Source organism: Balaenoptera borealis (assembly GCF_965194805.1).
Source record: "Balaenoptera borealis genome assembly, chromosome: 10".
In the NCBI taxonomy this organism is placed as follows: domain Eukaryota; kingdom Metazoa; phylum Chordata; class Mammalia; order Artiodactyla; family Balaenopteridae; genus Balaenoptera; species Balaenoptera borealis.
The window spans coordinates 110,520,466-110,545,255 of record NC_138874.1 but is presented as its reverse complement, the minus strand read 5'-3'; the positions used below and the strand labels follow the sequence as shown (position 1 = coordinate 110,545,255).

At 57.5% G+C, this 24,790-nt stretch overlaps 1 protein-coding gene across 5 annotated transcripts in view; it reads left to right on the top strand.

Moving 5' to 3' along the window:
• FAM53B (family with sequence similarity 53 member B) overlaps window positions 1-24,790 on the top strand; it is a 128,268-nt gene that overhangs the window by 91,660 nt on the left and 11,818 nt on the right. Inside the window, exon 5 of one of the 5 annotated variants that reach the window (XM_082407369.1) lies at window positions 21,677-22,279. The exons of the other annotated variants lie outside the window; for them this stretch is intronic. Coding sequence (XP_082263495.1) covers window positions 21,677-21,829 — 153 coding nt within the window. The 3' untranslated portion in view covers window positions 21,830-22,279. Of the gene's footprint in view, window positions 1-21,676; window positions 22,280-24,790 lie in introns of those variants that run through there. 5 annotated transcript variants of the gene reach the window in all.

Genomic DNA, 24,790 nt, shown 5'->3' with positions numbered 1-24,790 from the left:
GGGGGAGGGACGCAGCCCTGGAGCCCCGCTGCACGCAGCCTGCGCCTCTCGCCTCCCTGCCCCGTAGCCCTGCCTCTGGCCCACTCCTGGGGCCTCGCGTGCGCCTTCGTGCCTCTCTCCTGAGCTGGGCTGCGTGGACCCTCGTCCTGCCGAGCTTGTGCAGAAGGGTTTCAAAGGTCCCGCGCGGTTGAACGGGTCTCGCTGAGGCGCGCTTCTCAGAGCCTGAACATACATGCCCGCGTGGGACCGACCCTCTGTAGAGGGTAACACCGTTAGCGCGTTATCAGGGCCGGGCCTGTGGCAGTGGGCAGGAGGGGACCGACCCGCTGACATCTGTTCTGGGGTCTGTGGCCCAGGACCCTTGCAGAGGTGACCCCAGGCTTCTGGTCCTGAGACCTCCTGGGGTGGCACGGTGCCGGGTAGCACAGAAGATGGCCAGGTCTCCGTGCTTGCCCCGTAGGAGCCCCATCTCTAAACACACCAGTGTTTTCTGCAGTTTAATATCCGGCAAAGCTCTCTCCCCTGGCTCCTGCCAGCCTTTCCCTTTCCCCTGCACTGGACGGTCTGAGGATGAGGGCAGGGATTGACCTGGTTCTTCGCCTGTGGGAGAGAAGTCACCAGTCATGGCCAAGACACCTCCAGAGTGCCCCCCGCCAGTCCTGTGGTCTCTGTATCATTTGTGATTAGAATGGCAGCTGCTTTCAGTGGCCAGGTAGAAAAGGGGGCAGGGAGACAGGAGCCCTCAAGTCTGCCAGGAGGCTGTGGAGCAGGTTGGCTGAGAGCAAGGCCTTTGGAAGCAGGCAGAACCAGGTGCGGCTCTGGCTGTGGGACCCTGAGCCTCAGTTTCCTCATCTGTAAAATAGGTATGATGATAGGGAGTTAGATGATGTCTGTCTCACTTTGAGGACATAATGGCACATAACAGTCAATTCATGGCATACAGCAATATTCTTGTTGGAATGGGGGCAAACACTTGCATATCAACTCAAGTAATTTCCAGATTCATTATTTATTGTTTCTTCTGGTTACAAAGTTAATGCATACATGTAAAAGATTTAAAGTTCAGAAGGTAAAAAAATTACAGTTCAGAAATGTAAAAACACAGAAAGTGAAATTCCTCTGACATCCACCCACAGGTATACCGTCACTGAGTGTTTGGTGTAGATCCTTGCAGTCTTTTTTCTAAACAGCTATAACACTGAGTGGAGACCCTTGACGCCCCTTCCAACCCAGGAGTCCATTGATTCCACGGGTTCAGATATACCGTGTGGGGAATGATGACAAGAAATAATAATTTTTTCCTTCAAAAGAGAGAAATGAAAGAAATACTACTTATTAAAACAGGAAATATACGAGCCTAGTGCTGGTTTTTCACTCTATCCAATAAGAGAAGCAGACATGGTTTAAAAAAAAAAAGTGACCACAAAATTCTTGGCCCTGTGCAAAATGGAATTGAATTCTTTTAGGTTGTTTGGTCCAACCTCTGTGGTGAACGTGTTGATTCTCCTGTACCACGAGTTTGTGATGATGCTGTTCTCCCTTCAGCATCACAGAACAATCTCCATCAGCGTGGACACCACGCCGCATGAGATTGCATCCATCCCGTCGTCCATTCCGGGGGCTCATGGGCCTGAGTGCGGGAGCTGAGCTGGCCTGGCTGCACCGAGCACAGCTTGGCCAGATGTTTCCAGCCCATCCAAGCTCAAGAATCATTTCCAGTGTCAGCCCAGTACCACGGACTTGGAGCGGGGCTGCCAGCGGGGCAGGGCCCTGCTGCTCTTTTGGTTTTGTTCTTTACGAATAGTTTGCCCTTGAGTCCGGGGAGCTGGTTTGACCGTGTAATTTTCTCTAAGTGAACCATTCCATTTTAGGGCCGCGGTGCCCAGGAACACCTGCACACCCACCACAGCCGTGCTCCCCGGAGCCCCCGGCCCCTGCGCCCATTCAGGACATGCTTGTTTGTGGGGCCTCTTATGCTTCCACGCTGGCCCAGTAGAGCCGGGGTGTGCGTTTGATGTGAGAAAACCCAAAAGTGCCGCCTCCGTCGTGTCAGCTTCCCTGGGTCTCGGGCTGGTTTGTTCCCACGTAGGACCCATGTTCAAGGGTATCTCTCTCACCGTCCGTTCAATCCAGCACCTCTCTCTGGGGACCTGTTGTGTGCTGGGCAGTGTGCTGGTGCTGCAGAGTAGGAAAAATAGAAGCAGGACCCCATTCCCTTCAGATGGATCGCATTCATTCCGGGGCCGTTGCTGTTCGCTGTGTACCTACTATCTGCCGGCCCTGCTCTCAGCACTGAGCGTACAACATGGGGCAGGTCGCCCTGTTCTCCAGAAGCTTCCCCTTGTGTGGGCAGTCGGCAGGGGTGAAGAAACCACATCACAGTCGGTGCTCAGAAGCCCAGAAGCACGGGTAGCAGGGCGGAGATGATGGGCAGAGAAGCAGAAGGACTTTCCGTGGGGAGGCGGCCTGAGCGACCCCAGCGGCTGGCTGTGTGGGCAGTAGCTGATGGGGCTGCGGCCGGGGGTGGCTCACACCTGGCCCAGCCCCAGCTCTGCCGCTAAGTGGTGCCCTGGCTGGCGAGGGCTCATCACCTGGAGGGCCAGGTGCCCCCAGGGAGGGGCTGTCTCCTAGAATCCCAGCGCTGGCTGGTTCTCTCCATTCCCCTTTCCTCAGCATCTGCTGTCCCATGGTGTTGGCCTCAAAGTGCACAGGAGGGGAAATGTGTCAAGTTCACGGAGCCCCTGGTTTTCCTGTTGCCATCCAAGAGGTCTGTGATTTTTGGGCTCCTCACCAGCCCAGTGGGTCTTGCCCCAAACGCTGAACTCAGAATGGGCTGTCTGCCGTGTGGGAGGGGGCGTCATCATGGGATGGTCCTGGGGTGTGGGTGGGAGATGGGGGCTGACTGTGTCCTTGAGCTTCTCAACAGCCCCGTCACCTAAATGTGGCAGGACACAGTGGCCTGTCTGGCTGGGAGTGTCCAGTGTGGCATTGAAGTTATGACTGGGCCGCTGGACTAAGGCACTGGGGAAGGAGTCCAGGCCGCGGAGCTCATATTCCATGTCACCTTCCGCGACCGTGGGATTTCCCAGAAGCCTGTGACCTATATGCACCTTGGGCTCATGTAACCTGGGCTCTGTTTTGGGACCTGTGGCTCACGTCAGTCTTGACTGTTGTCAGAGTGATCTCTGTGCCCTTCCTGTGTGTCTTGCTTTTAAAAAAAGCCAGGGTGATCTGGTGTGAACCTGCCCTCGGGGCTTCTCGGGCCAAACGCAGATGGGTGGGTAGGCACACAGGGCTCCTACAAAGTGGCTGGCTTGCAGACCCAGGACCTCCAGAGCGGAGAGCATCACGTCAGAGCCACAGGAAGACCGAGCCACCTGCAGCCCCACCCAAAATGCGGTGCCCCGTCAGCCCTGACCATGCCGGTAACGGAAGGGAGCGAGTTCCTGCCATCGCTCCCGTGCCGCGTTGGGAAGGAGACCACTCCTGCACGTGACAGGACGGGCTTTCTCCCCCAGGCATGTGCTGCACTGCCCCGGCCCTGGAGGGGGGCCTCGGGGAGATGAATCGGAGAGAGTCTGCCTTCCAGTAACTCACTTCTGTCTGTTCTGCTCTAAGTGGAAAATGAGCCCTCACCACCCTGCCGCCCCGGCCGCCATCCTCGTGGCTGCCGGGAACCAGAAGCCCTGTCTGCAGAAGCATCCCTTCCTTCCCATCGTCCCTGTGTGGGAACCGATCAGAAATGCCCCTCTCCCAGAGACCGAGTTCCACTGCAGTCCTATTTTGTCCCAGTGTGGAGGGAACGTCACTGCTCAGACCCAGGGGTTGGGAGGGCCAGGCGGGCCCAAGGCTTCAGGTCCTTTGTTCTAAGGTCTTTCTCTGAGCACCTTAGTGTTGGGTGCCAGGCACAGCATTCAGCTCACAGTGTGTTTTTATTATTTCATGCTTTGTAATTATTTCCTTTGGTAATGATATGAGCCTTTTTATTTAGGATTACACGCAAGAGTTTCCATCCTTTCCAAATAAGGAAGATGTGGCAGCCTAGCTGGTGCCTGGTGTCCTGTGGGTTCTTTAATGGTTCTGAGCATCCATCCTTCCTGAGTCCACAGAGTGACCTGGCAGGCTTCAGGCTGGGAAGGGTGCTGACTGGAACTAGCAGAAGCCTGCCAGGTGGGACCCCGCCCCTGCGGTTTGCCAGCTGAGCCTCTGGCCGGTGCTGGTTAATGTAAAAACATAAGCTGGAGAATCCAGCTGGCACCAGCCCTGAACTGGACGACAGGTGTTCCAGACCTGGCCTGGTGTGGACCCCTCCCATCCAACCAGCACATTAGAGTCACAAAGTACGTTCACACGCCTTGCCTGTTTCTTCCTCATGGGACCCCTCTGACATGGGCTCTGCTCGCCCAACTTACAGATGAGGAGAGTGAGGCTCGGGTGGAGGGCCTGCCCAAGGCCACACAGGGAGGACGTGGCTGCAGAGAGGACCTTGAGCCCAGGTCTGCCTGGCTCCTAGCCTGATGCCGCCACCCCGCTGGGACCCTAGCGACGGACCAACAGCCCATCCATCCTTGGCTGTTGGCAGAACCGCTTGAAAGTAGAGGGCGGAGAGGGAGGCCTGGCTGCCGGGGCCCCTGGCGGCGCCCATCTGCTTTTGGCTCCGTAGATGCCCCTGTTTAGTGGGCATCAGAGGCCCCAAGCAGGGCCCTTCTTGCCGTACCCTACCTTCCTGGTGCAGAGGAAGCCAGCCGCCCCGGCCGCAGGTACAACCTTTCCCGAAATCTAGAAGACATCACTTCCTGGCCTTGAGCGTGGGGCTTCATCAGAGAAACTCATCAAAGCCTGTGTGAGCTAGAAGGGGGCTCCACTCCCCACAGTGGGCATAGAAATCATCGACCTAAGTAGTTTCGAGGAGCGAAGCAGGACAGTGTTTGGGGTACTTGAGGTGCAGACAGGCAGCCCCCAAGGCTCCTTCTAGCTGAGTTCTCTGCAGGGCCCCGGGGGACCTGATTGGAAAGTGCTGTCCTGGCCTCACGAGCACGTGGCTCTTCCCTCTTAGGGCTGTCGTCAGAGTCTGCTCGTGGCCGAGGCACTGGGCGCCCCGGGGAGGATGAGCCCTTCTGTCTGCAGAGCCTTGAAGTATTTGGTTGGTGGAGCCCATGCCCGCGTAGGGCATCCAAGCCTGTGTGCAGCCGTGGGCTGGGGGGAGACAGGCGGGGCCTGTGTCCAGGGGACTCACCTGAGAGTCTCAGCTGGAAAGAGCACGTGTCCTTCCAGAGCCTTCCTCTGGGACTCCTGCTGCTCCCCGCACTGAAGGACGCGGGGCGCGGAGCTGGGAATCAGCAGCTCCAGCCCTGCGCCACCGTGCTTCCCCGTGGCCCTGGGAACACACACCCCTCTTTCCCACTAGCACTAGACTCCTGGTGTTAACCCTGGCGTGTCGGCACCCGGAGACACCAAACTTCACTCGCCGCCTTCAATCCCTTAACTGCAGGCGAAGCCACCGAGGCCCAGGGGAGGGAAGTGGCTGTGCCGCAGTCACCCAGCAGCTTGTCACCAGGGCTGGCAGCCTGGGACCAGATTTGAGGGCGGCTTTGTTCCAGGCTCCTTCTGAGAACTCTCCAGAGCCCACGGCAGAGAGGCCATGGCCACAGCCTCTGTCACCGGGCAGCAGCATGCACGGGGCGCGTCCTCGTGCCGCCCAGGGCCCCCGGGGCTGGATGCGGACGTGCTGTGTGAGTGATGAACCCCCTAAGCACTGTTACGGCTCAGACCTCCTGAGTAGAAACATTCGGGAAATGGATGCTTTTCCCTTCTGCAGGGACAAACTTGGGTAAGTCTCGGAACCTAAGTGGGAAAGAGGCCTGGAAATGAAGAAACTGGGGAAACTGTTCCAACCTTAGAAAAAGTTCTCATTCTTAACCGTATTTTGATGAGTCTGAATTGTGCTGGGTTTGCAATTCCCAGCCACGTCCTTTGGGAGGGGGATCCTGGAGGGCAGGGACCCGTCTTGCTGGTCCCTGAGCCCCTGGAGCTCAGGACGGCGCCCGGCACACAGTGGGGGCTTCACGGATGGGGCTGAATAGAGGAGCCAGTGAGTGGAGGCTCCCTGGGTTAAGAATGGCCCCCAGGCTTAGGTCATCCTGACGCTGGGGCTGGCATGAACATTCTGGGCTCGGTCGGCAGGGGCCGCGTGAGGGACTGTGGGTCGGTGTTGGAGGAGCTGGGTTGCGGGCTCTGCTGACCAGGGGCCGGAGCCACGTGTCCACGGCGGGGCTCACCAGCTGGCTCTGTGGCCTCGCTTCTCCAGGGCAGGAAGTCAGCTAGCTGACTGCACCGCACTGCCCTGAGGAAGAAGCCAGGGAGCTGCCGGGCTGGGAGGCCGGTAGAGGAGGCGGCGGGAGAGTGAGGAGCTCAGTCTGGGCCCTGGGGCCTGTTTGGGAGCCTGTGCTTTTGTTCAGCAGCTGGACTTCTGTCGAGGTACCTGTGGGTCGGGAGCAAGCCTGGGCCGCAGCCGTGGGCTTGTACTTCTCCCCTCGGCCACCCTCCTCAGCTCCACCCCTGCCTGTCCCATGCAGCGTGGAGGCTGCAGCAGACCCAGCAGGGCTCCAGGCAGCGCCCTCTGGCAGCTCTGCCCTCCAGCCTCCTGCCTTTCAGTGCCCGAGGGAGATGGAGTTCGGGGCTCTGAGCCGGGCGCTTGGGTCTTGACTCCTGGTTTCAGGCTGACCGAGGCCATCAGAGGCTCCGGGGGTGGGCTGAGGGGCGACCTTGTCTCCTCTCCCTGTGGCGCGGCAGCAGGAACTGGCTGGGCAGGACAGAGCCTTTGCTTGGCCCACGTGCCTGGCCCTGGCCTCTCCACCGCTCGGCCTCACGGCCTCCTTCGCTGCTGCGGCTTTGGCTTTGGGGCGGGTTGGGCGGGAAGCGGCCTCTGAAGGGAGGTGGGGAAGCCCTCGGGGAAGGGGGGGTGCACGCAGCCCAGCAGCGCCCCTCAGCGCCCTCCCAGCCCCCAGCAGTCCCCACTGTCCTTCCTTCCTCGGCACTCAATGCTGAGGGCAGGAGAGGGCTCAGAGCCTGGAGCACACAAGGTCCACTCTAGGATGAGCCTTTTCCTTTCAGATAAGCCTCCCCCTCTTGAAACAGACACCAACGGCTAAGGGAGGTTAGCTTGATTGGGGGATTGGGGACATTTATACTGGGGAGATAGAGGCTAGAAACTGGTTATCAGTAGAAGAAATGGTTTCTTATCTGGAATAAGGGAGATAAGAAAGGGGAGGCATGAGGTAGAGAAAGAGCAATGCCTTGGGAATTCAGTGGACTAGTGTTTGAATCTTGGCCTCACCACTCTCTAGCCAGGTCACCGCTCTGAGCCTCAGGTTCTTCATTTGGCAAACAGGGTTGATAACTTACTTTACGGGGTTGGTGTGAAGATCACACACCAGAGGGTGTGTAGAGGGCCAAAGGGTGTAGCGCATCTAGCACGTCCGGCCACACTGGATGCTCAGCAAATGGTAGCTACTGTCGTCAATATCACCACCATCGTTGTTACTGTCATCATCACCACGAACGTCCTCACCATCTCCATCACGACTGCTACCACCATCACCTTCAATATCACCACTATCATCATCACCACCACCATCACCTTCAACATCACCGTCATCATCACCTTCAGTATCACCACCACCATCACCATCAGCTTCACCATCACCTTCATCACCACCATCAGCTTCTTCATCATCATCTAGCATGCAGAGTCCAATGAGAACACTTAGAAGATTGTCTCATGCCTAGCTCTCTGAATCTTAGTGGAATACACCTATCATCTCTTGTGTACTGCAGTGTGACCTGGGCTTCTGCCTCTTCAAGAAGGCTCTTTCTACCTTTGGCCTCTTCCAACTGGTAGAAAGTTCTTCCTTGTAGGGAGAGGTCTTCTTAGTTGCTGTCTTCTTAGCACTTACTCTGGGAGCAAGGCAGAGCCTACAGTATCTTAAAATTATCCTATACTTAATTATATTACTAAGAATAAAATATTCTGGCTCCATTAGGGAGAAAAGTCATCTGGTAGATAATTATGTCATCCGTGTGTGTCACCAGATCATCTTGTTATGACTTCAGCTCTTAATGCTATAAATACCTCCGTAGGTGGCTAGAGATCTGAGCACACAGCGGAGAGGGAGCTAGCCTGGGGAGAGGCCTGGGGGTCAACCCCACCTCTGTCGTTCACTAGCTGCACGATCCTGGGCAGGTTACTTCTTTGGGCCTCAGGGGTTTTTTTGGATTTGTTTTGGTTTTGGTTTGTTTTTCCTGAAGAATAGGGCTAACAATACTTCTGCCTTGTGGAGGCAGCGTGAGGTCTGGAGATACGTAGCATCGTTTGTGGGACGAATATACATCCAGTAAGTGTTCGTTGCTTTTGGAGCCTGAAGGAAGAGGAGGAATGAAGTGCACACTTCCCAGCACGTGCTGGCGGGGGGGGGGGGGGGCACGATGCTGTCAGGCCACGTTTGGGGGTGTGGGGGGCAGCTCTCTGGTCCTGGATCCTGCCGTCTTCCAGTTGGGCGCCGCTCACAGCAGGCGTCCTGCACACGGTTGTGCGAACACGGACCCAGGCTTAAACTGTGGAAGTTTGCTTAGAACTGGCGTCGTGCACGTCTGTGCAGTTGTCGGGGGCTTGGCAGTGCCCCGTGGCGTGTGCTGTGGAGCAGAAGTAAGTTGGGAGAGCGCTGCTGACTCACGTGGAGGCGGGGCTGCGGGGCTGCGGGGCTGCGCGTCCGGCTTCCCACCGCCGCCTTTGATGCCTGGGCCCCCGTGCCGGGCAGCGCCCTCTCCACCCGTCCCCCTATCTTGGTTGGTCAGGTGGGTGGTCAGAGGGTGCCAGGCCAGTCCAAGAACAGTGCGGGGGCCTCTGCCGAGGTCGGTGTGCTCGTGTCTCCTGAGACGACAGTGTTTTCCTCTAGGAAGACAACGTGAGAACTTCCAGTAATCAGGGCTGGATTCCTCGCTCCCAGTTTTGAGGATGAAGAGATGCAGAAGGTATTAGCTGGCACCCCTAATTCTCAGAGCTTGAAGGGACCTTCATCTAATCCTGTCATTGCGCGTCTGGGGAAACTGAGGCCCAGAGAGGCGAGGCCCTTTGCCCAGGGTCACACGGTGAGTCAGTTGGCGACAGGGCGGCGACTAGCCCCTGGCCCTCTATCACTCTGTCGCCCGCCCTTCCCCACTTGGCACCTTCCCCAGCAGGCCTGCAGCTGTTCCTGCAAGTTGGCAGGACGGGGCTCTCCTCTCCCACTGGTTTCCTTCTGCCGCCCTGGCCCACACCCTGCGCCTCCAAGTGCCTCTCTTGTGGCAGGCACTTTCCACTGGCCTCCGGTGACGCTGCACATTCCTCAAGGGCTGGGACGCTGCCCTCTCTTCCCAGGGCAGCTTCCCACGATTGCTAATCCTGGCCAGGCCTCTTAGCGGCAAGAGGAGCCCTGAGCAGGCAGGGCGGGCACCCAAGTTCTGGTGGTGCGACTTTCAGCTCTGGGACCTCGGGCAACTTACTGAGCCTCTCTACGCCTGCTTGCTCCTCTGCAGAGTGAGGGTGAGAAGAGCACTTCGGGGCTGGCGGCTGGTCGGGGTGCAGCCGAGGGCTCTGCTGCTGCTGTTTTAGTGGGTTCTCTTTTCTGAAGCCTCATGACAATTATCCGTGAGATCTCACGGTCATGCTGCTAGGTGCGCTGGCCAGAGACCATTCTTGCCATTTCACAGGTGGGGAGCTGGAGGTGCTGAGGGGGGGAGGGATGGTGGACGACTCTACAGCGGGGGGTGTAGAGCCCAGCCAGGACCCAGCAGGCTGATGCTCACCCACCCTCCCCCTGGTACCCACTCCCCCAGGCTTTCCTCTCCATGGAGCGTGTGGGCTCATGGGTGCTGGGCACGCTGGTCTGTGGGCAGCCACGCCCATCCATCCCTCTCACACTTGGGGGTTTCCTGCAAACGTTTCCAGAGCCTTCAGTATCTTTGCTTTCCAGAAGCTTCGATGCCCCCGGCGATCCCAGAGGGAGGACCTTCTCAAGGAGGGGGAGTGTGCCATGTTGCCCTGCAGAGGCAAGTGGATTTCAGCATCGGAGGGAAAACCGACAAGGCAGAAGTCCGGGGGGTGGCAGCCGGCTCACAGGCACGTCCCGTGCATTTCCTGTTGATGCTCTCTCACCCACACCCACTTCCTCTCCATCCCTCGCCCCACCCTGATGCCCTGCTGGCAAGTAGCCGAGTGCAGCTACCAATGCGCTCCGTGTTGGCCTCCCTGGCAGTCTGGGTGCTGCAGGGAACCCTGACCCCAGTACAGTCCCATCAGGGTCCAAAAGCTCTTGCTCTGCGTCTCCCGGGAGGCCCGAGATCATCCTTGGCTCACCCTGGCTCTGCCCTCGGCACTTGCAGCCAGGGGCCGGGGCTCGGCCACACCCCAGCGGGGACGCTGGGCACGTACCCTCGGTCCACGACAGTGTGTGGGGACACACGCTCACCCTCTCACAGCCGGCTCGGGAGTCAGGGCCCAGCACCTGGTGGGCCTCCACAGGCTGCCTTCCCGTCCTTCTCTCGCCTGTCCATCCGAAGGGCACCCCGTGAATCTGGGGCCTCCAGCTGGAGGCCCTGAAGCGCTGGACTGTCGCGGTGCGGGGCTGGGAGCAGGAGAAACGGCCGAAGCCTGGGGGCCTGGGCAGCTGCTTGGAGGGAGGACCTGCAGTGGCTTTCCGCCAGCCATTCATTCCCGCCACTGGGGCTCAGATTCCCCATTTCTAATAGTAGAGTCGAGTCTCTCAGGGAGGTGTACATTAAATGAGATGGTACCCCAGCCAAGTGCTCAGCAATCGCTGGCCCGAGACCTGGCCCCGAGCCCCCTTCAGCAGCCTCAGCCCTTCCCGACTGGACTCCTCAGAGGCCGGGCTGGTCTCCTCCTGCTCTGGGCCCCCAGGTGGGGCCCGGTGCCTGCCAGATGGGCCGTGTCACCCTGTCACGGTCCCTGGGGCTGATTCCAAGGGCGCCTGGGCACCTTGCATCCCTTGGATGGGGCCTCCTTTTAGACCCGGAGAGAACGGCCTCTGTGGCTTCACACTTTGGCTCTTTGCTTGTCACAGGCCCTCCTCCTGCAGTGGGGAAAAGACGCCCGTGGATCTCCCCAAACCCCTGGGCGTCCACCGTGCCTGCTTCCGCCTTCTGTAAGCATATGAGTCACCCCGGTATTGCAGGCTGACAACTCAGAAAGAAGGGAAGTCGGGGTTCACGTGAGGGGGGTGGGTGCGGACCGGTCTCCCTGCAGCAGGAGGAGACGTGGGGAAAAGAGCCATGGAGCGTGACTGACCATCGCCACCTGGGCTGGGGGGCAGGCATGCTGCGTCCCCATAAAGCCCCGCGTCCCTGGCGAGCCCAACCTCATGCCTTCAGCCCTTGGCCTAAGGTCCCAAAGGCCCAGGGCTGGGAGCAAAAGAACCGAGGAAGGACATGCAGTTGGTGGCATGACAGTGGGAGAGCCCCGGTTTGGGGTAGCCAGTCAGAAAGGTTCCGTTCGTTCTGGGATTCCTTCTCCGCTTGGCTGGAGAGTTGCGTGTTTTTCCTCCCCTGTCCCGTCAGGCACTGAAGACCCGGGGAAGATGTTTGAACCTGTTGCAGGGCCATTGTCAGCACTGAAGCCGCAGTGGGAACACTCTTTAAGGCACCGAGCAAATGCCTAAGAGAAGGAAAACCGAGCTTCCAGAACAGGGAGAAATGCTGTGCTGTTGAGACTAGGGCAGTTTCTCAGCTTCGGCTGCGTTACATCTGGAACTTGATCATTCTTCTTTGGAGGGAGAGGAGATGCCGTGCCCTGGAGAATCCCTCCCTCTACCCACAGGTGCCCAAAGTTCCCCCTCCCCCAGGTTATGACAGTCACCTAGAGGTGACACTGTATAGGTGAGGCTACTGACAGGAATGAAAGAAAGATCTTGACCTCCCTGGTGGCTGCAGCCCCCGGGGCCCTGTTACATGTCTGGCCTCAGACAGGAAATCTTACTCTTCGGAACTGGGCAGTGGCAAAGGAGAGGTGCCTTCTCAGTGCCCACTCGGCTCAAGTGCCACGCAGGCTGGGTAGGGCTGGGCGGCGGGACATCCTGTTACCTGAAGACACAGGCAGCGCGGGGCCTGCTCCCCTGAGACGGGTTTGTTAGTTTTATTCTCCGCGTCCCCGGGGAGAGGCCCCAGGAGCTGTGAAGGACGGTGATGCTGTCTGATGGCTTCTTGGCCCACTGCTCCTGCTGGCTCCCGGGCAGTGCCAGGGTCTCCCCTGATCCCCTCCAGGGAGGCCAGGCAAACAGGCATTTTGCCAGACAGCCGCCAGCAGTGTGCGCCACTGCTTTTCATCAGAAAAGGCGCCTGAGTCCCCTGCCAAAGCCCGGAGCCATCTCCCCCATTAATCAGGATTTCAGGGTTCCCGGGAAGATCTTAGCAACTGCCTGGCACGAGCCCGGCTTGATTTCCCGTCACCTGTCTGCCCTCAGAGCTGGCGCCGTCCTCTGCCCCGTCTGGGCGCGGGACTGCAGAGCACCCCTGGCCTCAGAGCCTGTCTCAGGGGAGACACTGGCTTGGAATGAGGGTTATTTTTATTATAATTCTCAATGTTCAGTTTTTTTTAAACTTGAAAGAGAAAAAGGAAGCTGGACCAGACTCCCAGATATTCCCTTGAGGGAGACGTTGGGCGCTGGAGAGGTGAGGCCACAGAGCCGCGTTGCGTGGAGGCGTCCAGGGAGCCCTGGGCTGGCCGTCTCTTTCTTTCTTTTTTTTTTTTAATTTTATTTATTTATTTATTTATGGCTGTGTTGGGTCTTCGTTTCTGTGCGAGGGCTTTCTCTAGTTGCGGCGAGTGGGGGCCACTCTTCATCGCGGTGCGCGGGCCTCTCATTATCGCGGCCTCTCTTGTTGCGGAGCACAGGCTCCGGACGCGCAGGCTCAGTAATTGTGGCTCACGGGCCCGGTTGCTCCGCGGCATGTGGGATCTTCCCAGACCAGGGCTCGAACCCATGTCCCCTGCACTGGCAGGCGGATTCTCAACCACTGTGCCACCAGGGAAGCCCTGGCCATCTCTTTCTGCACGGAGGGCTCGGCCCAGCTCCTTGCGGGGCCACAGCGCGCCCTGGGGCTCCCCTGGTGAGAGCCAAGCCTGGTTCTTGTTCTGCTGCCGTGCCCGAGGCAGGGGGCCACTGCTGGGGTCCTCGCCTCGCAGGGCTGGCCTCTTCTCCCACCCACGCGGCTCCTTTTCCTCTCATTCGAGGAAGAATGTGAGGGGCAGGCCCCACGGGTCCCGGGTACAGCGGGAGCCACCTCCACCCACTCAGGGGCAGACGCTCCGGGCTGTGTCGGGTCCCACGGCAGAGGGGCGGCACACACCATCCCCTCTGTCTCCCGGCCTCCCGACCAGGGGAGGCTCTGGCTGGAAAGGCCGGCCCAGGCTGCCTTCCTCTGCGTCCCTCCCCCATTCCCATCACTGCCGCCTGCCCTCTCAGGTCAAATTCTTGGGTCTCTCGGAGCTCTCCAGATGCCCCCTCCCACCGCCATCTGGGAAACCGGCATCCGCAGCTTCTCTGAGCAGCCCAGGGAGGTCACCTCTGGCCTCCCTCTGCGGCAGCAACCTTTGAGCGGTGCCTTTCTGAGACGTTCTTCGGGGAGGACCTCGTTCAGTAGCTCAGATACCCGGGTAATTTGGAGAAGGGCTGCTGAATGCCGCGTAGGTCAGCTGGAATTAACGCGCACTTTGTTGAAAGAACAGAGTTGCCACCCACATCTTCATCCACTGCTGGGCTAGGAGCTGTCCTGGAATTCTAAAGGGCACTGGAGGCGGCGGGTGGGGGCGGGGGGCACGGAGGACCCTCTGTCCCATTTCTGGGGGTTCTGACTTGCCCCCATGGAGCCAAAGCTCCTTGGCTTGCTGGCAGAGCTGCTGAGGGGTGCTGGCCACTTGGTAGTGCTGTGGTTAGTGGCCACAGTGCTGGCTGTCCCTGGGTGAGGCTGCGTGTCTGCCACGCACTGTGCTAGCCCAGCAGCTCTGCAAGGTCACTTTCATTGCCACCGCTTTCCAGTTGAAACAGGCCTGGGGGGGCAGAGTGGCTGAGCCTTGGATAAACAGCTAGAAAGTGGCGAGGCCTGGGCCCCGTCTTCCCCAGACTACGACTGTCTCCATAGTCAGTGACCCCTGGCTGGCCAGCTTGCTGTCCGCTGGGCGTCCTGGGAGCAGGCATGGGACGGTGAATTTATCCCAGAGGCACGGCAGCCCCGTAGCAGGGCTGTAAAAGCTGCAGACCGGCCCGGTCCCACCCACACCAGGTTTGCCCTGTCTTCCTGAGCAGGTTCGGGGGCCTCTGGCACACGCAGGGAACGCTGGAATGTTCCAGCGACCCCAGGGGCCAGGCTCTTGTGGGGACTGATGCCGGAGTGGGCCCTTTCCTTCCAGAGGCCCTCTGCCTCTGAGGATGGGGTGACGGTCTGAAGGGCACCCATCCTCCCAGACTGCTAACCGCCCCCGGAAGAGTCCAGCATTCACAGTCAGGCCTTGTCTTCTGAGGCCTCCGTCTTCACTCCTCCCCAGGAGCAGCCTGGGAGGGACTGTGCTTTTAATTAGCCTAGTTTGGGAATGGCAGCTCTAAAGCCCTGGGAGGTGAATGCCGCTGCCTTGCTTTTGGAATCTGCTGCCAGTGGACACAATGTAGCTGTAGGAATGAAAACGAGGAAGAGAAAGGCCCATCGGCTTGGGTTTTTAATTGGCACCATCTTCCCGGCCCTGCGCCCGCCCGCCAGCCCTCCCGGGGCTCTGTTTGGGCGGCCAGGCCTGGGCTTCAAGTGATGGAGCCTTTCACAGCTTCAGAGTGATTTAAGTGGCCCTGTATGGGTTCCCGCAGCCCTCGCTGAAAGAGCACAGCACCATCGCCACGCTGATAAACCCTGGGAAATTGATCAGCCACCTGCGAGTGGTGAATAGCGATAACCGCTGGGAGCCCTGCAAAGCGTCTGGGCCTCCCGTGGCCTAGCCATGGCCCCGAGGTCCTACGGGAGAGAAAGGCTATTTCTAAAGCTGCAATTAATTTTTTCCCCCAGTCAGTTGGAAGTTGCTCTCTTGTTTTCAGCTGGGTGAGTGGGGTGCTTAGTTCTGTGCATCTCCGTTAACCTGAGCTCTCCGACCATTGATGTCTCCCTCGAGAGACAGAGTGCGGCTTTCTTTCTCATTGGCCAATCGAGGAACGGACTTTTTTGTTTGTGTTTTGTGTGTGTGTGTGTGTCTCTCTCTCTTTCTTTCTCTAAGATCATCTCAAGCTAACAGTGAGAAAAAAGGCATATGTGAGCGATTCTGCCTCGACAGGTCCCACAATACCTTCAGGAATGTCAATTTTTCTTGCTTTCATGAAAACACCATGAGGTCTCACTTAGAGGGGACAATGGCGGAGATTAAAGAGGGAGACAGCGCGAGGGAAAACGGAAAGTAGAAAAGCAGTTCAGCCGACTGCCGGAGAGCTTTGTGCTGCACTTTAAGGGAGTTTTGTTCTGGATTCCCCAATCCTGGTGGAACAATTTGGGGGAAGATTCTTAGCTCATACTTAGTTTTGCAGTGAGAACCCATTTTAAGTGCAGAAGAGAGAGGAGGCCGGCCTCCGCCCAGGTTTCTGTGAGTGTGTGTATGTGTGTGTGTGGGTGTGTTTGGGGGGCTGCTGACCCACAGGGCTTCAGGGCCCTTGTTCCCTCTGGGGGCTTTGCGACCACAGGGCGTCAGGCTGGCTGCTGTCGCGCTGCGGGGGGCGCCTGCAAGCCTGCTGGGCTGCCAGCGTGGAGCAACCACCCCAGGCCGGTTCTCCTGCAGAGAGGACGTGCCAGGCTTGAGAAGGTGGCATCTGGGGCTGTCTGGGCTCTGCCAGGCAGCCCTTCTGTCGCGGCAGAATCACTCTGCCCGTCTACCCCCGCCCCCCTTGAAGCTGGCCTGCTTTGGCCACAACAGCCAGGAGAGACATTGGCACGAGAGGGGGACCCGTCACCGTGGATTTGTCCACAAGCGTGGCTCCGGCTTTCATCGCCTCTCATCTGGAGTCCCAGCCTCGTTAAGATCCCCTGACCTGCTTGCGCGGCCGATTGCTAATAAGCCCAGGCAGGGTCAGTGTCCTCGAGGCGGAGAGGAGAATGACTGCTCTCTGCCCTGAGCCCACTCGGAACAACCCCTGGCTTCGGTTGCAGTGACCCGCCAGGAGGGCCTCCACGGCTCATTTTCCCTCCAGGTTTGCAGGGCAGTGTGTGTGTGCACGTGAGCACGTTGCACACACATGTGCACGCCTGTGTGCCTGTGCCATTTTGTGCAGAGCGTGGCCTGAGGCTCCCACTCTCACTTGGTGACCTTGGCAGGCTCTTCGGGCCTCAGTTTCCTCATCTGTACAGTGGGAGCCCTGACACTTGCCTCCCAGGGGTTCTGGAGGAACCTGCACATTGTAGGCGCCCAGGTCGGGGGAGTATGTTAGCAGCTCTCTTTGTCATAATAAGACCCGCCTATCTGCTTGGAAGACACAGGGTGGAGACGGGGCCCTCTTCCTGTGGTCCGAGGGGCAGGGACCCAGCCTGTCGGGGGTGGGCCGGCTCCGGGGCTGCTTTTCTCCTAAGGGCCTGGTGGTGGCTTCCGTGGGGATTTTAGAACCTTCGATGCCGAGGCTCCCCTTTCTGAGTGAACCCGGGCTTCAGCTGATGACACACACAGTCTGGCGGCTCCTTTTTGTGGTAGCCACTTGCAGATGGAAAGTGAGGGACTTCCTCGTGGGTTCTATGCGTTTTCCAAATCATCAGACACTTTTACAAGAGAGAAGTAGGCTCATTTCCTGACTTGGGCTCAGCCAATGATGGTCTGAAGCTAGAGGCTGGGGCCCAGGCCCGGAAGCTGGTCTCCTGGCAATGGGCACCTCATTTGCCATCTCGGCTCCTTCACAGCTCGCCTCACCCGTCTGGACGAGGACAGTCACGAAGGGGTCGGAGTCAGATTGACCACACGATCGTTGGTCATTGTCGGAACTGCAGCATCTTGAAGTGATTGCAAGCTGGCGGAGCTGTGTGTGTCTGTGTGTGCGGTCTGCATGCACACACACGTGAACTAATTTACATCTAAGGGGAGGAAGAGAGCAAGGGCCGAGCTGGGACCCTTGGGAAGACGCCAGGTTCTGTGTGCACCCAGGCGTTGTCGCTGGGCCCTGGCTGGTTTCTCTTGCGGGTTTGCCTCCTCCTTGGCACTTGCAGCATTTCCCCTGACACGTCATCACCTGGGGTGACTCCGGGGAGCAGTTATACACTTGCGGCCTTTGCCCCTTGCTCCCATCTGGCTGAGGGCCTGGCCCACGTGGGGTCAGGCTGGGCACAGCCTCCCTCTGGCCCCTGGCAGGGCTGCTGCCTTGCTGGCGTGTGCACCAGGGAGGCCGCGTCCTTTCCCACTGTCTCTCCTTCCTGCACTCGGGCCCTTGGTCTTAGGGTCAGACTGCTGGGGTTCAGATCCTCCCCACTTACTCCCTGTGTGGCCTTGGCAAGTTCCTGAGCCTCCAGTGACGGGAATGCCCCCGTCCCCATTCAGGGGGTGTCGTGTGGGTTCAGTGGGACAACCCCGGGAAGCTCAGGGAACATGCTTAGTAGACGTTAGTTCTACTACCATCAGAGGCTCCACGGCTGCTAGGACATGAGAACGAACCCCCAGTAATGCCTTGACTGCGTTCCTGGAACAAGGCAGGATTCCAGGGGATGACAGGTGGAATTTATGGTAGCGCAACCTTGTGGGTCAGTTTTCTCTTTATGTGAAGAAATGTCTGGATGGAAGAATGATTTAGGGCTTCTCCGGGCCCTGCACATTCCTCGGGGCCATCTTGGAGCCCTTGCTGTCATAAGGGCCTTTGGCTTTTGTAGTTGGGAATTTTCACCAAGTAGTAGGCAAGCCTTGCTGTGGGTACTTGGGGGGTAGAAATTAGGTTGGGTTTCCACCCCGGATTCAGGCGTTTCTGGCGGCCATGAGGTGCGGAGTGACGGGTAAGGGCACAGACAGAGCCGGGGTTGAGCCTGGCCCACCACCGGCCCCGTGGGACTTTGCCCAGTTACCTGGGTCTCTCTGCCTGTACGCAGAGGTGCTGGCAGAGCCCGCCTCTCAGGATTAGATGATGAGATAACGGAGCGAGAGGTTCACCCAGCTTGGCCCCGGGCATCCGCCTCAGACGTATTCACTTGGGAAGTGACTGCGAGGGCTTCTAGATGCCTCGAGATGCCAGTGCTGCATTTGCATGTCCTGTCAAGCACTTAAACAGTAACGAACAAAAGGGAAAAAATAGAAAAGGAAAAAAATAAGCCTGTCGGGAAATTCAGTTTTGTTGAGGTGTGTCCCTGGGAAAGTCAAAGAAACAGGGACCCACCCTGGCCAGCCCTTCCGGAGCCTGCGGTCAGGCCTCCAAGTGGGAAGTGCATTCTGTCAGCACACTGAGGCCCTGAGCTGGGTCTTCCATGAGGTGGGCATCGTGATTCCATCCCGCCTCTAAGTGGAAACGGCTTATCCACACTCACTCAGAGCAGCACACACTCCGCCCCGGTATCTGTCTGGTGGCACAGGGCGTGATTGATGCCCCAGGCCACACCTGTGCCGCTCAGGGCGTGCCCTTCACAGCCTCTCTGGCATCTCCAGTGCGCTTTGTGAAAATGTCTCCCAGGGACTTCCCTGGTGGTCCAGTGGCTAAGACTTCGCGCTCCCAATGCAGGGGGCCTGGGTTCGATCCCTGGTCCGGGAACTAGATCCAGCATGTCGCAACTACGAGCCGGCATGCTGCAACTAAGACCAGGTAAAGACGAATAAATAAATATTTTTAAAAAAAAAGTCTCCTGGGTGCCTGCTCCTGGCCTGGAATCTGGATCTCCTGCTGGGGTGGGCTTGGCCTGGTCCTGGTGGAGAATGCTGGGCCTGCCCCCCCTACCCCTCAGCCCAAGAGCCCCTGCACTGGGGGTTCCCTGACAGGGTTTCCCTGGGCAGCAGAGACTGAGGAGTCTTGGGCTGGCGGCCACAAGCATCCAGAGAAGTTCGCAAGCACCACGCGAGCTCCCAGGTCTTTGCAACCTCCCTGGCTCCCATGGTTGTCCCCTGTCGTCCCTCACTGCAGCTTGGAGGAACCGGGCTCCAAGGGGGATGAGACCTCAGGTCACCCCTGGGGCTCTGGACAGAGCTGGGACTCCATCCAGGGATCCTGGGCCTCTGCTAGGCCCCTACCTTGCTGCAGTGACGGATTTGGCTGGAGAGACGTGACTTACACAGGTGAGAGGACAGGCCATCCCAGGAAAAGTGCCTGGTGGGCAAGAGTCCGGGGTGAGCCCCCGACCCTGTCCTGTAACTGAGTGTCCGGGTTGCCTCCAGGTGAGATTGAGCCTCAGGAGAGGCAGTCCTCTAATGGGGCCTCCGGGGCTCGGGAGCACCAGAGCCCCACATGGTGTCCCTGCCACTCAGCCCTGGCTCTGCAGGAGGGACAGCCGAGCCCACAGAGGTGGAATGTGCCCAGGAATGTCCTGCCACACCCGCTGCCAGCGGGCACGTCTGTGGCCACCTGCCCTGCCCAGGCATGCTGGGACACGCTGGCGGAGCCCAGCTGCCCCCTCCTCGCCCCCGCAGGACTCTGGTGTCCAGGACAGGCCAGCGCGGCCTCTCTTTTCCCCAGCTCGCCTGGGATTTCTGCTCTCACGGGTCACTTCCGGTTGGGGCAGCTGTGGGTGAAGGGCTCTCCCTCTGTGGCTTCTGCCTGAGCCCCTTGGGGCAGGGCCGGTCCTCCTCCTCCGCCTTGGTGCAGCTGGACACCGTAATGTGCGGAGATCCTGCTGAGCCGGGCCCTGTTATGATCTCATTTCAGCCCCGTTACAGCCCCACAAGGGCAGTGTTATTTCTCCATTTCACAGATGGGGAAAGAGGAACTCGGGTTGCACAAGGAGGCCGAGGGAACACGTAGTGGCAGAGGAAGGATTCCACCCCAATGGATCACCATTTTCAACTCTTCATTCAGCCACCCAACCCCGTTCCTCCAGGCATCAGAGATGCGGCCAGCAGACTTGTTCCCTGGCCGAGCCCTCCAGAACCCTGCCAGCCAGCCTGTGGGGCAGGGAGGCTCCAAGAGGGCTTTGTAGGGGCGGGGAGGGTGTTTGAGCTGAGCTGTGAGGGGAGAGAGACTTATCGAGGGGGTGATGGTCCTGGCTGAGGGAGGGCGCCCCCAGGAGAGCTTAGTGCGTCCGGGGAGCCTGAGTGGGCAGGGAGGTTGCAGGCAAGGCAGGGTGGGGACAGGACACACCCAGTACATGACAGGCTGGAGCCTGGAGCCAGGTGACCACACGCCCTCAGGGGTGTCCTGGATACCACGCTGCCCTTGGGGCTTGCCTGTCGTCTCCCACCTTCTGCTCGAGGCTGCTGTGAGGTCCTTGGGGACCACCCTGTCTCAGGACAGAGGACAGATGGAGGCCGCGAGGGGAGCAGGGTTTGCCTGAGGCCCTGGAGCTGCACCCAGACCCTGTGTTTGACGTCCCAGCGGGGCTCGCTCTCACAGGTGGGCCCAGTGCCTCCCTGGGAGAGCCGTCGCCCTTGGACCCTGACCTTGGACCAAGTCACAGAGCAAGGGAGTGGGGCTTGTGGCTTGTGACGTGGCCAGCTTTGTAGCCAACGAGGAGCCCCTGTGGATTGGCAGGGGAACCCCCCTTGATGCCTTGGAAGTGAGGGCAGCCAGACATTGTGTACTGGCCCTCTGGGGCCTCTTCCTGTCAGGGGACCTGGACAGACCAGGGTGCCCTGTGGGTGGCCCAGTCGATGGGGACAGGCCCCCTCGCTTGGAGCCTCCAGCCCATCCCTGTTCCCCGAGCCTGCCCTCCCAGTCTGGCTACATCGTCGGGCTCCGAGCGCGAGTGCTGTCTGGGACCGGCCAGGGTCCTGGCTCCCAGGAGTTGAGGGGTGCTGGGATTATCCTAAGACGGTTGGTGTAGGCTCTCTTGGCCTTGGGTCTCCCTGGAGTTCAGCCTGATTGTGGCAAGTTTTACTTGGATTTTCCAGTATTTGGCCTTGGGAGATGGCCGAGGTCCCAGACAGCAGACATGGGGACGTGCCTTTCTTTCTCCTCTCCCGCCCTCTGGCCTGGGCCGGTTAGCTGGGAATCAGTGCTAAGTGGCCATTGCTGTGAAGCCCACTTCTCCAGTGCCGTTGATGTCAATGTGGACGCAGGAGCCAGTGGTGTGGGTTGGATCCCGGCTATGCAGGTGGCCTCTGGGCCCTGCTCGGACACTGTCCTCCCTAAAGTCAGGGGCCGGGGGCTTGGAGGTGCAGAGCTTGGAAGGGGTGGAACCAAACCAGAGAGGGTGGGAGTGAGGCCAGGGCACCTGGTGGTCCTTTCCAGCGGGAGGGGAGCACTTTGTCCATTGACAGGGTCAGTCTGTAAGGGGCCTGGGGACTGTTGGCTCTAGGAGTTTTCCGTGCCGAGGCCTGTTGGAGCAGATAAATCAGTCGTGTTTCCACAGTGTTTGCCTGCCTTTCTTCGTGATTTGTATTTTATCGTTAAGGAGGGGAGAAGAGATCCTCCCCTCCCCCCCGCACCAAATAGAAAGGAAATCCAGCTGAATCTGACACTTTGAGCTTACTCTCTGCTTTTCGTGTGTTCACCAGGTGTGGAAATATGCTGACAGGTGGAAGCGGGGGCTCTGTGTTCACACGCCCCACAACTGCAGACACCTGGCCCACACGCCCGTCCTCGGCGTGTGTCCTGACGCTCCCTCGGCACCGAGCCTCTCGCAGACATGGGGGGGCTGTTCCCCCTGACTGTTTCTGACAAGCAGCCCCCTTGCCCTGCCTTGGGGCAGGGCCGGGCAGCTGCTCTGAATGGCGGGCAACGGCCCATTTGGGCAAGGTGGGCACAGTCCAAGAGACGGGCCTTGTTTGGGGAAAGCTGGGGTTTGGGGCGCAAAGCAGCCCCGACCCCGCCTTGGGTCACCCACAAGGCCCAGCAGTGTTCTCCCCTGGAGCGAAGACCCCAGGCCAGCCTCCACCAGGCAGGTGGGGAGCCCTGCAAACCTCTAGAACAGCGAGATGTTTCCCAGGGATTTCCCCCTGCCTGTGTTTGTGAGCCCGCCTACCAGCCCCCAGGAAAAGGCCCGCACAGCCGACTGCCCACAGGCAGATGCCTGGCACATGTGTGGCCCGTTTGCCGTTCAAGGGTTGGGCCTTCCTGATGTTTTCACGTCTTGTGCTCGTGTGAAACTCAGATTTAATTTGGTGATTATTAAATGCAGGAACCCGGTAGAGGGGTTTTTTTTTTTGTCTCCACAGTTTTGCAGAGTGCCATTTTTTTTGTGATGCATAAGCCTTGTTCCTGCCAATAGGAGAAAAGGAAAGTCAAAAAGAACTTTGGTGGAGAAACATTACAATGATTTAATATGGAGATGGTTTGGGAGGGGCACTTCTTTTTTTGAAAATCGGAGTGACCATTTCAGTAAGATTTTCTGGCCTGTGAGTCATCCACTTCTTCATTCCTAGCTTAGAGTGTCCTTTCCTTTTAAAATAAACACACACACATATTTTTTGATAGTACATTCACATGTTCAAAAATTAAAACAGTATACAGGGAAAGTCTTACTCCCATCCCTCCCATCCCCCGTGGCCTCAGGTTAACTCCTTATTTGTTTCCTGTGATCCTTCTAGAAATCCTTTATAAAAATACAAGCAAATAAGAAGGTTCTTGTTTTATTCTCCTTTCATATATGAAAGATAGCATGCTAACATCTAGCTTTCTGCACCTTGCTGCCTTAAATAATAGACCCTGGAATTGTTTCGGTGTCAGAGCCGAGCCGCTGCCGCCTTTTTTCCAGCACAGGAGGGTCTGTTGTGTGGACGTGCCCCACTTTTCATTCCCAGGCCCCGGCTGCGGACTCCCAAGCCGGGGGCAGTCCTCTCAGCTGTGAACTGCGTTGCGTGTGGGTCCTCTCAGACTTGCAGGTGTACCCTCTGTGGGCACATCCTGCCACTAGCGTGGCGGGTTGCAGGTTGTACGCACTTGTCATCTGGGAGGATATTGCCCAGGTGACACTGAGGGGGGCCCGCACCGCCGACGGGTGCCCCAGGTGGTCCGTTTCCCCACCGCCGCCTCGACAGATTCTCATCAAACGTGGATTTTGCCAACCGGATAGGTGAAAGATGGTTTCTCTGTGTCATTTTAGTTAGCATTTTTCTAATCAGTTGAGCATCTTAATAGTTAAAGGTCATTCGTATGTCCTCTGCTGTATTCATTTGCCCTTAAAAAAAATTGAGGTGTCGCTCTTTTTCTCGATTCTATATTAGATTAGTTTTTGCCTTGCTATGAGTTGCAAATGTTTATTTCTAATTTGTTCTTTGTGTTTTGACTTTGCTTTTGGCATTCTTTAACAGCTTTATAATCCACATGCTATGCAATTCACCCATTTAAAGCAAACAATTTTAGTGGTTTTTAGTATGTTCACAGAATTGTGCAATCATCACCACAGTCAATTTTGGAATATTTTCATCATCCCCCCGCCAAAAAACCTCATACCCATTGCCAGTCACTATTCACCCTTAGCCACCCCAGCCTCAGGCAGCCACTGATCTACCTTCTGTCTCTCTGGATCTGCCTGTTCTGGGTATTTCATATAAATGGAGTCATACAGTAATGTGGTCTCTCGTTGACTGGCTTCTTTCACTGAGCAGCATAATGTTTTCAAGGTTCATCCATGTTGTAGCATGTGTCAGTAACTCCATTCCTTTTTTTTTTTTTTTTTAATTTATTTTATATTTTTGGTGGCATTGGGTCTTTGTTGCTGCGCGTGGGCTTTCTTTAGTTGCGGCGAGCGGGGGCTACCCTTCTTTGCAGTATGCGTGCTTCTCACTGCGGTGGCTTCTCTTGTTGCGGAGCATGGGCTCTAGGCGTACGGGCCTCAGTAGTTGTGGCACGCGGGCTCAGTAGTTGTGGCTCACGGGCTCTGGAGTGCAGGCTCAGTAGTTGTGGCGCACGGGCCCAGTTGCTCCGCGGCATGTGGGATCTTCCTGGACCAGGAATCGAACCTGTGTCCCCTGCATTGGCAGGAGGATTCTTAACCACTGTGCCACCAGGGAAGTCCCTCCATTCCTTTTTATGGCCGAAAAATATTCCTACCACATTTTATTTATCCATTTGCTAATTGGTGGACATTTGGGTTGTTCCCTCTTTTTGGATATTATGAATAATACTGCTGTGAATGTTGACATGCATGTTTTTGTACGGGCATGTGTTTTCATTTCTCTTGGGTATATACCTAGGGGTGGAATTGCTGGGTCCTGTGGTAACGCTGTGTTTAACATTTTGAGAAACTGCCAGTCTGTTTTCCAAAGCGACTGCACAATTTTACAATCCCACCAGTGCTTTTAGCATTTTTTGACGTGTATACATTTTTTATCAAATTTATTAATTATTTCTTTTATGGCTCTGAATGTTGGATTTTAGAAAGCCTATAAAGGAATTCTCCTATGTTTCCTTCTAGTGTTTTTGTGGTTTTATATTGCAGTATTTGGTCTATGTGGAGCTTCTCCCGTATGTGGTATGAATATGGAGCCAACATTTTTTTTTTTCTTTTTTAATATGTCTACCCACTGGTCTCCCTACCAGCTATTGAAAATTCCATCTTTTTCTCTCTGCTTTGAGATTCCACCTTTATCATATGCTAACCTGGGGCTATTTCAGAGCATTCTCTTCTATCTCATTAGTCTCTGGGTGTCCTCATATAGTAGTATACT